The sequence below is a fragment of the Mytilus galloprovincialis genome, chromosome 3 (assembly GCF_965363235.1).
Source record: "Mytilus galloprovincialis chromosome 3, xbMytGall1.hap1.1, whole genome shotgun sequence".
NCBI classification, from domain to species: domain Eukaryota; kingdom Metazoa; phylum Mollusca; class Bivalvia; order Mytilida; family Mytilidae; genus Mytilus; species Mytilus galloprovincialis.
In genome coordinates this window covers 6922158-6935618 of record NC_134840.1, presented here as the reverse complement: position 1 = coordinate 6935618, position 13461 = coordinate 6922158, and the positions used below count along the sequence as shown (strand labels likewise).

The 13461-nt window shown below is 36.3% G+C and overlaps 1 protein-coding gene across 5 annotated transcripts in view; it reads left to right on the top strand.

Annotated features, from left to right (window-relative positions):
- Positions 1-13461, top strand: part of LOC143067064 (uncharacterized) — a 49874-nt gene that overhangs the window by 13106 nt on the left and 23307 nt on the right. For all 5 annotated transcript variants that reach the window (XM_076240070.1, XM_076240073.1, XM_076240071.1 and 2 more), the window contains 3 exons: positions 1522-1600; positions 4252-4338; positions 4892-5949. In XM_076240070.1, coding sequence (XP_076096185.1) covers positions 1522-1600; positions 4252-4338; positions 4892-5949 — 1224 coding nt within the window. The remainder of the gene's footprint in view (positions 1-1521; positions 1601-4251; positions 4339-4891; positions 5950-13461) is intronic.

The window sequence follows — 13461 nt, the reverse complement described above, 5'->3', positions numbered from 1 at the left end:
TAAGAAATAGTTTAGAAAAAGGTACCATTAAAACGTTTAATCCTGCTGCAAATGTTTGCACCTGTCCTAAGTCAGGAATCTGATGTACAGTAGTTGTCGTCTGTTTATGTAATTTATACGTGTTTCACGTTTCTCGTTTTTTATATAGATTAGACCGTTGGTTTTCCCGTTTGAATGGTTTTACACTAGTAATTTTGGACCCTTGATAGCTTGTTGTTCGTAGTGAGCCAAGGCTCCGTGTTGAAGGCCGTACTTTGACCTATAATACTTTACTTTTATAAATTGTTATTTGGATGGAGAGTTGTCTCATTGGCACTCACACCACATCTTCCTATATCTATTTGTAATGAAATATTTTTTGCAATTACTTCAGTATTTTATATTTCATTATCAGATGTGAACTGCATGTCTGAGTGAGTGAGTGAGTGAGTATATTCCATCTCATGTTGATATGAAATAGATTAATTTTTAATACTGCATGTAGTATGAATGAATTATATGGACTAGGATATTAATTATGTTTTCTACCATTACATATAAGGGTTTTCACTTTTAATATAAAACAAAATCCTGCTTGACGCCTCCGGGTGCGGGAATTTCTCGCTACATTGAAGACCTGTTGGTGACCTTCTGCTGTTGTTTTTTATTTGGTCGGGTTGTTGTCTCTTTGACACATTCCCCATTTCCATTCTCAATTTTATTTGATTTGTTAGACTTTTTTTTTATTGTTATGTTTATTTTTTCTTTAAATTTTGCTTCTCTTTTTCTATGATTACTGGTATATTTAAGTGTAAACCACTTTCAAAGTTATCACTTTGTTCTGAATAATAGTTTTAGCAGTTTTGGTATGAAGATGAGGCTTTAGAATCTTTTATTGTCTATTGCTGACTCATTAATGCAAATTGAAAAGTTACCATACATATTCTTTAATTTGTCCTAACTACACTTAGGAACAAGGTGTTCAGAAAATAAAAACAAAATTCACATTTTACAATTTACCATGGCAACAACATGAACATTAAACCACACAACAAAATGTGTGTGTTTTGCAACTTTTTTCAATTTTCCTTGTTTGAAACAATTTTTTTAAGTATATGAGATTGAAAAATATGTGCCCAACCAAGAAACAACTTTACATTTGGTGAGATTATGTCAATAGTTGTTATAAAGCTTTTCGTTAATCATTTTGTTGTTTCTTGGCTGTGCACACTAGCAGTTTTCTTTATTTTCTACATATCTTGTTTTCATGCATTTCTAAACGTGTTTTTAAATGGTTTAAATATTTTTTTCAGCAAAAACAGGGCCTAAATGCCCATACTCCTATATACTTAATAAAAATTACAATATTTGATCTATTCTCATTTACATCTATCCTAATCACTTTTTTAATCTTTTGTTTTTTTGTTATATATTTTTGTGTTACATACAATTTAACTTTATTTTACTGTTTTTCAAATACATTGAATATTGTAATCTTGATTTCATCGTGTCAGTTGCTTATATACAGTTAATATTTTTAAGGTTGAGATATACAATGACAGATTTCCGAATTCAGGTGTGGTGTGCATGGGAGTAGTTTCTAATGTCATACTTAATGCTGGTATGTATTTATAGATTATCTGTGATCATCTCAAGGAGATTGATTTTCTCGCTTGAGCCGGGATAGTGAAAGCGAGAAAGTCAATCGAGTTGAAATGAACAATGATAATCTTTTTATCGCTACTTTACCTATGACAACGTTGTCAATTTCGTTACAACGCCACGTGCATGCTTAGTTTCTAGCGATAGTTTTCCATCTCAAGCGAGTAGCATGATATGAAAATTATCACAAAAAAAGATCAAAGGAAAAATGCACAAAATAGCGATAAAAAACCTTATCGGTATTTAAAATTATTAAGCTTTGGATTTATTTGTACAAACTTCCCTCACCAATTTATGTTCCTTTAATTTCTTTTTTACATTTGAAAGAAAAATCAATGGATTTTTTATTAGATTTGATACTTTACAGATGAAATTTGAAGAAATTTTTCACCAATATCACATGATTTCATAACAAATGAACATCTATTTTGGAAGAATTCAACTGATAGTATAATCATGATAATTTCAGAAGATAAAAGTGATTATATAGACACCATATTATCTTGGCTCACCTGGCTCACAGGGCCAAGTGAGCTTTTCTTATCACTTGGTGTCTGCCATAAGTCGTCATCGTTTAACTTTTACAAAAAGCTTCTCTGAAACTACTAAGCCAAAGGTCAGTAGGTCCAGTAAGACCCCTTTATGGGCTCAAAATATAGCAGTTTTACAAAATTGTTAAAATCATGTAAACTTTTAGTTTTTAATTGGAAAGTAGAATGCTTCTGCTACATAAATATGGGCTGTTTTTGATAATACAATACACATATATCCGGTACTAGCAAAATCAGGTCATGTCAAATTACTGAAATCTTCATAATTGTAGCATTTTAGTTAAAGTTTAGACTGTTTCCGTCATAAATGAAAGTGGACGCATTTGTGTTCATTCTTAATATTGAATTGTAAGTTGTATTTGATGATAATACATAACATATATAAAGTTTGAGGATGAAAATGGATGCGACCACTTTCATTTTTGACAAAAACATCTGAAAAGTGACATGTTTTTGCATATTTGATAGATTTTTCATATTTAAGCTTGAATCGGAGCGTTTTCAATGACTAAATCATTTCACTTAAACTAATTGAATCAACTGAAATAGACACTTAAGTATTTAAAAAGTGTCCAAAATCTTTCGTCAGATGCACCTGAAATTTGAGGCCAAAATCGACCCTTACTGGACCTACTCCTTTAACCAAACTTTCAGTATCTATTTTCAACATTGTTTTTGATGACCCTGCCTGCAAACCAACATGGCCAACATGGCTAAAAATAGATCAAAGGGGTGTAAAATAATAACTTTATCTAATTTTTTGAAATCCTTTAAAAAAGAGAAAATTTGACAAGGGCTGGTATGTGCAGTCAATGTCGAGCTCTACCTATAGTTCTTTTGCCTATTATTATGAAATCTATAAAAGAAAGATAAAAACTTTAGAAAGCAAACATTTAAAGCAAGACAAGATCAACTATAGTAAGTCAAACTTGACGAAAATTAGATGACTCCTTATTAGAGTAATTGCCCTTTAATGATATGTTAACCAATTTTTTGCCTTCTTTGTGCTTCTTTCGCTTTGTGAATAAACCCATGCTCTAAATCCAATAAAATTTGTTTGCACACATGTATATTGACTACTGCAGAATAATGAATTTTATCAAATTGGAATGCATTTTATATATTTCATTTACTTAAAACAATTCAAAACTCTTAAATGATGCACATGTTGTTACTAATTCATTTATTATAGTTGTTATGTGTTGCAATTTGAAATTGACATATTTGACCTAGATATGACAACTGTTCATGCTGGCTGTTCAAAAGTCATCCCTCTAAACGATCACATTGCCAGTTGTTTGCTTGTGTACAAACATAAAAAGGGAGGTTCATGGAAGAGCATACACAAACACTCTTCTCTTATACACATCAGATATAGAAATTACCTTAATTATCCTAATCAGAATCGAAATATTTGATGCAAGTATTGCTCGGGCAAAAATAATCAGGAATATAATTCCTACCCATATTAAAACTACAATTAAGTATAGCTTGCATCAATTATTTTTTAAATAATCTTGTCCTTGAAATTTATTGGTAAGGTATTAAAAATATATATAGCAACTTTTAATAGCTAGAATGATCAGCCATACAAGATCTACAAATATATCATGGTTTAAATCTTAAGTTAACTCTTAATGTGAGTTATTGCCCTTTTATGAAGAGGATTTTTACATTTTTTTTGCTGATCATTTTGATATTAAAGTAGAATACTGGTAGATAGAAACATAGATAGAAACCTTAAAAGCAAAAATAATCAGCAGGATAAAGACCTACAAATATCGACATGACTAAAATGTTCAGTTAACTCTTTTGCCCTTTCATGATGATTTTTGCCAAAATAGTGACATGTCAAAAAATATTTTTTTAGTTTTTATCCTGAATCTGATGGATATGTTCTTGAGAGCTAAATTTCTTTTGTAAGAATATACATTTAACAGAAATGATTCAATTAAAGTCCTTTGAACTATCCAAACTAGCTTTGAAACCGTGCTAAAAATTAAAGAACGAAAAGTACAAGATGTATGTTTTTTAATATTATTATGATATATTTTTATAGGGTCACCACACATGAAAAAAGACTTTGCAGAAAATGGAAATGTAAAAGGCATCTATTTGAAAACCTTTATGAATATAGAAATACATGGTTTGTAAAATGTGTTAGTTCTGAATATGCATTGTGAATTTTCATTGATTGATAAATTCTTGTTATTTAATACTGTTTTCAGCACTGGTAATTTCATGTCGACCACTGAGGTTTTATTGTTGTACGAAGCTAGAGTGCTTGCAGAGAACCATGACCTTTCTCCTGTCCCTCACATTCTTGAGAATGGACCCCTTTTACTGTTTATATTTTGATAAAAATAAATCAATTGTCCTCCTGTTAATGAGACATTAATCTAATGCAAAAAATAACTAAAATACTCATGCTCAAAGCAGTCTCCATCAATAGAAAGTTGTCTAACCAAAAATTCATCTGAAAAACTGAATTAATTAACCAATATTCATCTAAAACACTATAAATTAACAAATATCCTTGAACTATATCATATTCACCAAGTTATGTATCATGGTTTTAACAGCATAGTACATCATGTACATGTAGTATACACCACATATTTTTTTTTATATAATGCAATGTAATTGTGATTGCATTGTATGGAAAGTTAATAAATAAATTATTATTCACTTTTTTTCAGATAGTGATAATCGCAATTTACAAAATAGTCAAATAGGAAAAGAGTTTGAAGTTGTAAATACAGCAATAACTAGACCAAAATTAGAACCAGGTCAGACAACAGAAATACACGGCAGTGGACCAGTCAATGTTTTAAAGTCTTATAAATTAACAATTCCTAATGAAAGGCAAGGAGGTATGGAAGAGACTGATAGCTCAGCCGTTCAAGTTCTCAAAGATGTGAAAACTGAAAGGGGAGAGAACTTCATGGACATCATCTCTCAGGAAACAAAGAAAGATGAAAATATTAAGAAAGATATTGATAGTGGTTGTAATCCCAATAAGATTTTAAAAACTAATAAAGAACAAAATCAATTAAGCAATTATTGGCAGCCAAATGTTTATTCTAATTATAATTTGAGCAATACAGAAACAATGGGCATGTTACAAAGGATAAAGAAAGAAAGGACAGATGAAGAGGTAGAAGACATGCGTACTGCTGTAGAGGTAATTGAAGAGATCAGAAAGCAGAGAAAGGAACAAGAGGAAGAGATCAGAAAGCAGAGAAAGGAACAAAAGGAAGAGATCAGAAAGCAGAGAAAGGAACAAGAGGAAGAGATCAGAAAGCAGAGAAAGATAAAGGAACAAGAAAAAAGGAATCAATTTATCAATTTACAAACTAACAAAACTACAACAAATAAACAAGTTGAGTTTAAAAGGATGAAGAAAATTGTAAGAACAAAACGAAATGCACAGGGCAAAATTATATCTCAAGAAACAGTCATGATTGACCTAAATTCAGAGGAGGAAGCTGCTTTTAAAGAAAGATCTGAACACATCATTTTAAAATCGCAGACAAGTAATATAATTGACCTAACTTCAGAAGATGAAACTGCTTTTGGAGAAAGATCTGAACATGAAATAGTAGAATCACAACCAAGTATGAGTGATATGGTGAAACACCAACAGGGAGAAGGAGAGAAAGCAGTTATACCTGATAAAAACAGGCGAACAGTGAAAATAGAACCTTATCATAATAATTCAGCTGCTGCATCTTGTGTACAATTTAATATTAGAACTGTAAGTATATCTATATTTTAGGTGGAACACAGTGTTTTTGTCGAGCCTGCGACTTTAGTTGCAGAAAGCTCGACATAGGGAGAGTGATCCAGCGGCAGCGGCGGCGTTAACTAACTTCTTAAAAGGTTTATATTTAAGAAGGTGGAAGACCTGGATGCTTCATACTTTGTATATGGATGCCTCATGTTAAGAAGTTTCCGTCAGTCACATGTCCAATGTCCTTGACCTCATTTTCATGGTTCAGTGACTACTTGAAAAAAAAGTTAAGATTTTTTGTAATGTTAAATTCTCTCTTATAATAAGTAATAGGATAACTATATTTGGTATGTGCGTACCTTGCAAGGTCCCCATGCCCGTCAGACAGTTTTCACTTGACCTCAACCTCATTTCATGGATCAGTGAACAAGGTTAAGTTTTGGTGGTCAAGTCTATATCTCAGATACTATAAGCAATAGGTCTAGTATATTTAGTGTATGGAAGGACTGTAAGGTGTCTAACTGGTAGACCTGTGTCATCTGACCTTGACCACATTTTCATGGTTCAGTGGTTATAGTTAAGTTTTTGTGTTTTGGTCTGTTTTTCTTATACTGTATGCAACTGGTCTACTATATTTGGTATATGTAATAACTGTAAGTTGTACATGTCTGGCTGGCAGGTGTCATCTGACCTTGACCTCATTTTCATGGTTCAGTGGGCAAAGTTCAGTTTTTGAGTTATGGTCTTTTTTCTAATATTATATGCAATAGGTCAACTATATTTGGTGAATAGAAATATTTTATGATCTATATGTCAGTCGCGCAGGTTTTATTTTACCTTAACCTCATTTTCACGGTTCATTGCTCAGTGTTAAAATTTAGTGTTTTGGTTTGTTTTTCTTAAACTATAAGCAATAGGTCAACTATATTTGTTGTATGGAAGAATTGTTAGCTGTACATGCCTGTCTGGCAAAGTTTATCTGACCTTGACCTCATTTTCATGGTTCATTGCTCAGTGTTAAGTTTTTGTGTTTTGGTTTGTTTTTCTTAAACTATAAGTAGTAGGTCAACTATATTTGTTGTATGGAAGAATTGTTAGCTGTACATGCCTGTCTGGCAAAGTTTATCTGACCTTGACGTCATTTTCATGGTTCATTGCTCAGTGTTAAGTTTTTGTGTTTTGGTTTGTTTTTCTTAAACTATAAGTAGTAGGTCAACTATATTTGTTGTATGGAAGAATTGTTAGCTGTACATGCCTGTCTGGCAAAGTTTATCTGACCTTGACCTCATTTTCATGGTTCATTGGTCAATGTTTAATTTTCTTGGTTAATGTTAAGTTTATGTGACAGTTGTAATAAAGCTTTATATTTAGGACTATCAACATGATATCAATGATTAGTAAAGAAGGGGAGACATTTCAGCGTATGCACCCTTTTTAGAAATAGGACTGCTTAATCCCCCATCTCTTTCTATTAAAGTGACTGCTGTGAGATTTTGATAGACAGATAACGGGATATATATTAAACAGCCTAAAATGTGCTATTTTTACAGTTTCATTTTATTTAATGTCCTCTTCCTGCTCACACAGTAGGGGAAATGGTAAAAGTGTAAAACTAGTCAGAAACACTTAGTGTAGGTTAGAGTTGTGGTAATTCCTCTGAGACCTCTCATAATTAGAGGCACTTAGTGAAGGTTCGAGTTAGTTAGGGTAAGGGTACAGGTGTGAAGGTAATTCCTCTTAGACCTCTCATAATTAGAGGCACTTAGTGAAGGTTCCAGTTAGTTAGGGTAAGGGTACAGGTGTGAAGGTAATTCCTCTGAGACCTCCCATAATTAGAGGCACTTAGTGAAGGTTCAAGTTAGTTAGGGTAAGGGTACAGGTGTGAAGGTAATTCCTCTGAGACCTCTCATAATTAGAGGCACTTAGTGAAGGTTCCAGTTAGTTAGGGTAAGGGTACAGGTGTGAAGGTATTAATTCCTCTGAGACCTCTCATAATTAGAAGCACTTAGTGAAGGTTTGAGTTAGTTAGGGTAAGGGTACAGGTGTGAAGGTATTAATTCCTCTGAGACCTCTCATAATTAGAGGCACTTAGTGAAGGTTCGAGTTAGTTAGGGTAAGGGTACAGGTGTGAAGGTAATTCCTCTGAGACCTCTCATAATTAGAGGCACTTAGTGAAGGTTCGAGTTAGTTAGGGTAAGGGTACAGGTGTGAAGGTATTAATTCCTCTGAGACCTCTCATAATTAGAAGCACTTAGTGAAGGTTCGAGTTAGTTAGGGTAAGGGTACAGGTGTGAAGGTAATTCCTCTGAGACCTCTCATAATTAGAGGCACTTAGTGAAGGTTCGAGTTAGTTAGGGTAAGGGTACAGGTGTGAAAGTAATTCCTCTGAGACCTCTCATAATTAGAGGCACTTAGTGAAGGTTTGAGTTAGTTAGGGTAAGGTACAGGTGTGAAGGTAATTCCTCTGAGACCTCTCATAATTAGAGGCACTTAGTGAAGGTTCGAGTTAGTTAGGGTAAGGGTACAGGTGTGAAGGTAATTTCTCTGGGACCTCTCATAATTAGAAGCACTTAGTGAAGGTTCCAGTTAGTTAGGGTAAGGGTACAGGTGTGAAGGTATTAATTCCTCTGAGACCTCTCATAATTAGAGGCACTTAGTGAAGGTTCGAGTTAGTTAGGATAAGGGTACAGGTGTGAAGGTAATTCCTCTGAGACCTCTCATAATTAGAGGCACTTAGTGAAGGTTCCAGTTAGTTAGGGTAAAGGTACAGGTGTGAAGGTATTAATTCCTCTGGGACCTCTCATAATTAGAAGCACTTAGTGAAGGTTTCAGTTAGTTAGGGTAAGGGTACAGGTGTGAAGGTAATTCCTCTGAGACCTTTCATAATTAGAGGCACTTAGTGAAGGTTGGAGTTAGTTAGTGTAAGGGTACAGGTGTGAAGGTATTAATTCCTCTGGGACCTCTCATAATTAGAGGCACTTAGTGAAGGTTTGAGTTAGTTAGGGTAAGGGTACAGGTGTGAAGGTAATTCCTCTGAGACCTCTCATAATAAGAGGCACTTAGTGAAGGTTCGAGTTAGTTAGGGTAAGGGTACAGGTGTGAAGGTAATTCCTCTGAGACCTCTCATAATTAGAAGCACTTAGTGAAGGTTTGAGTTAGTTAGGGTAAGGGTACAGGTGTGAAGGTAATTCCTCTGAGACCTCTCATAATTAGAGGCACTTAGTGAAGGTTCGAGTTAGTTAGGGTAAGGGTACAGGTGTGAAGGTGTGAAGGTATTAATTCCTCTGGGACCTCTCATAATTAGAAGCACTTAGTGAAGGTTCGAGTTAGTTAGGGTAAGGGTACAGGTGTGAAGGTAATTCCTCTGAGACCTCTCATAATTAGAGGCACTTAGTGAAGGTTTGAGTTAGTTAGGGTAAGGGTACAGGTGTGAAGGTAATTCCTCTGAGACCTCTCATAATTAGAGGCACTTAGTGAAGGTTCGAGTTAGTTAGGGTAAGGGTACAGGTGTGAATGTAATTCCTCTGAGACCTCTCATAATTAGAAGCACTTAGTGAAGGTTCGAGTTAGTTAGGGTAAGGGAACAGGTGTGAAAGTAATTCCTCTGAGACCTCTCATAATTAGAGGCACTTAGTGAAGGTTCCAGTTAGTTAGGGTAAGGGCACAGGTGTGAAGGTAATTCCTCTGAGACCTCTCATAATTAGAGGCACTTAGTGAAGGTTTGAGTTAGTTAGGGTAAGGGTACAGGTGTGAAGGTATTAATTCCTCTGAGACCTCTCATGATTAGAAGCACTTAGTGAAGGTTCCAGTTAGTTAGGGTAAGGGTACAGTTGTGAAGGTAATTCCTCTGAGACCTCTCATAATTAGAGGCACTTAGTGAAGGTTCGAGTTAGTTAGGGTAAGGGCACAGGTGTGAAGGTAATTCCTCTGAGACCTCTCATAATTAGAGGCACTTAGTGAAGGTTTGAGTTAGTTAGGGTAAGGGTACAGGTGTGAAGGTATTAATTCCTCTGGGACCTCTCATAATTAGAAGCACTTAGTGAAGGTTTCAGTTAGTTAGGGTAAGGGTACAGGTGTGAAGGTAATTCCTCTGAGACCTCTCATAATTAGAGGCACTTAGTGAAGGTTGGAGTTAGTTAGGGTAAGGGTACAGGTGTGAAGGTATTAATTCCTCTGGGACCTCTCATAATTAAAGGCACTTAGTGAAGGTTTGAGTTAGTTAGGGTAAGGGTACAGGTGTGAAGGTAATTCCTCTGAGACCTCTCATAATAAGAGGCACTTAGTGAAGGTTCGAGTTAGTTAGGGTAAGGGTACAGGTGTGAAGGTAATTCCTCAGAGACCTCTCATAATTAGAAGCACTTAGTGAAGGTTTGAGTTAGTTAGGGTAAGGGTACAGGTGTGAAGGTAATTCCTCTGAGACCTCTCATAATTAGAGGCACTTAGTGAAGGTTCGAGTTAGTTAGGGTAAGGGTACAGGTGTGAAGGTGTGAAGGTATTAATTCCTCTGGGACCTCTCATAATTAGAAGCACTTAGTGAAGGTTCGAGTTAGTTAGGGTAAGGGTACAGGTGTGAAGGTAATTCCTCTGAGACCTCTCATAATTAGAGGCACTTAGTGAAGGTTCGAGTTAGTTAGGGTAAGGGTACAGGTGTGAATGTAATTCCTCTGAGACCTCTCATAATTAGAGGCACTTAGTGAAGGTTCGAGTTAGTTAGGGTAAGGGTACAGGTGTGAATGTAATTCCTCTGAGACCTCTCATAATTAGAAGCACTTAGTGAAGGTTCGAGTTAGTTAGGGTAAGGGAACAGGTGTGAAAGTAATTCCTCTGAGACCTCTCATAATTAGAGGCACTTAGTGAAGGTTCCAGTTAGTTAGGGTAAGGGCACAGGTGTGAAGGTAATTCCTCTGAGACCTCTCATAATTAGAGGCACTTAGTGAAGGTTTGAGTTAGTTAGGGTAAGGGTACAGGTGTGAAGGTATTAATTCCTCTGAGACCTCTCATGATTAGAAGCACTTAGTGAAGGTTCCAGTTAGTTAGGGTAAGGGTACAGTTGTGAAGGTAATTCCTCTGAGACCTCTCATAATTAGAGGCACTTAGTGAAGGTTCGAGTTAGTTAGGGTAAGGGTACAGGTGTGAAGGTATTAATTCCTCTGAGACCTCTCATAGTTAGAAGCACTTAGTGAAGGTTCGAGTTAGTTAGGGTAAGGGTACAGGTGTGAAGGTATTAATTCCTCTGAGTCCTCTCATAATTAGAAGCACTTAGTGAAGGTTCGAGTTAGTAAGGGTAAGGGTACAGGTGTGAAGGTAATTCCTCTGAGACCTCTCATAATTAGAGGCACTTAGTGAAAGTTCCAGTTAGTTAGGGTAAGGGTATAGGTGTGAAGGTAATTCCTCTGAGACCTCTCATAATTAGAAGCACTTAGTGAAGGTTCGAGTTAGTTAGGGTAAGGGTACAGGTGTGAAGGTATTAATTCCTCTGAGACCTCTCATAATTAGAGGCACTTAGTGAAGGTTCCAGTTAGTTAGGGTAAGGGTACAGGTGTGAAGGTATTAATTCCTCTGAGACCTCTCATAATTAGAAGCACTTAGTGAAGGTTCGAGTTAGTTAGGGTAAGGGTACAGGTGTGAAGGTATTAATTCCTCTGAGACCTCTCATAATTAGAAGCACTTAGTGAAGGTTCGAGTTAGTAAGGGTAAGGGTACAGGTGTGAAGGTAATTCCTCTGAGACCTCTCATAATTAGAGGCACTTAGTGAAGGTTCCAGTTAGTTAGGGTAAGGGTATAGGTGTGAAGGTAATTCCTCTGAGACCTCTCATAATTAGAAGCACTTAGTGAAGGTTCGAGTTAGTTAGGGTAAGGGTACAGGTGTGAAGGTATTAATTCCTCTGAGACCTCTCATAATTAGAGGCACTTAGTGAAGGTTCCAGTTAGTTAGGGTAAGGGTACAGGTGTGAAGGTATTAATTCCTCTGAGACCTCTCATAATTAGAAGCACTTAGTGAAGGTTCGAGTTAGTTAGGGTAAGGGTACAGATGTGAAGGTATTAATTCCTCTGAGACCTCTCATAATTAGAAGCACTTAGTGAAGGTTCGAGTTAGTTAGGGTAAGGGTACAGGTGTGAAGGTATTAATTCCTCTAGAAGACCTCTCATAATTAGAAGCACTTAGTGAAGGTTCAAGTTAGTTAGGGTAAGGGTACAGGTGTGAAGGTATTAATTCCTCTGGGACCTCTCATAATTAGAAGCACTTAGTGAAGGTTCGAGTTAGTTAGGGTAAGGGTACAGGTGTGAAGGTAATTCCTCTGAGACCTCTCATAATTAGAGGCACTTAGTGAAGGTTCGAGTTAGTTAGGGTAAGGGTACAGGTGTGAATGTAATTCCTCGGAGACCTTTCATAATTAGAAGCACTTAGTGAAGGTTCGAGTTAGTTAGGGTAAGGGTACAGGTGTGAATGTAATTCCTCTGAGACCTCTCATAATTAGAAGCACTTAGTGAAGGTACGAGTTAGTTAGGGTAAGGGAACAGGTGTGAAAGTAATTCCTCTGAGACCTCTCATAATTAGAGGCACTTAGTGAAGGTTCCAGTTAGTTAGGGTAAGGGCACAGGTGTGAAGGTAATTCCTCTGAGACCTCTCATAATTAGAGGCACTTAGTGAAGGTTTGAGTTAGTTAGGGTAAGGGTACAGGTGTGAAGGTATTAATTCCTCTGAGACCTCTCATAATTAGAAGCATTTAGTGAAGGTTCCAGTTAGTTAGGGTAAGGGTACAGTTGTGAAGGTAATTCCTCTGAGACCTCTCATAATTAGAGGCACTTAGTGAAGGTTCGAGTTAGTTAGGGTAAGGGTACAGGTGTGAAGGTATTAATTCCTCTGAGACCTCTCATAATTAGAAGCACTTAGTGAAGGTTCGAGTTAGTTAGGGTAAGGGTACAGGTGTGAAGGTATTAATTCCTCTGAGACCTCTCATAATTAGAAGCACTTAGTGAAGGTTCGAGTTAGTAAGGGTAAGGGTACAGGTGTGAAGGTAATTCCTCTGAGACCTCTCGTAATTAGAGGCACTTAGTGAAGGTTCCAGTTAGTTAGGGTAAGGGTACAGGTGTGAAGGTAATTCCTCTGAGACCTCTCATAATTAGAAGCACTTAGTGAAGGTTCGAGTTAGTTAGGGTAAGGGTACAGGTGTGAAGGTATTAATTCCTCTGAGACCTCTCATAATTAGAGGCACTTAGTGAAGGTTCCAGTTAGTTAGGGTAAGGGTACAGGTGTGAAGGTATTAATTCCTCTGAGACCTCTCATAATTAGAAGCACTTAGTGAAGGTTCGAGTTAGTTAGGGTAAGGGTACAGGTGTGAAGGTATTAATTCCTCTGAGACCTCTCATAATTAGAAGCACTTAATGAAGGTTCGAGTTAGTAAGGGTAAGGGTACAGGTATGAAGGTAATTCCTCTGAGACCTCTCATAATTAGAGGCACTTAGTGAAGGTTCCAGTTAGTTAGGGTAAGGGTACAGGTGTGAAGGTAATTCCTCTGAAACCTCTCATAATTA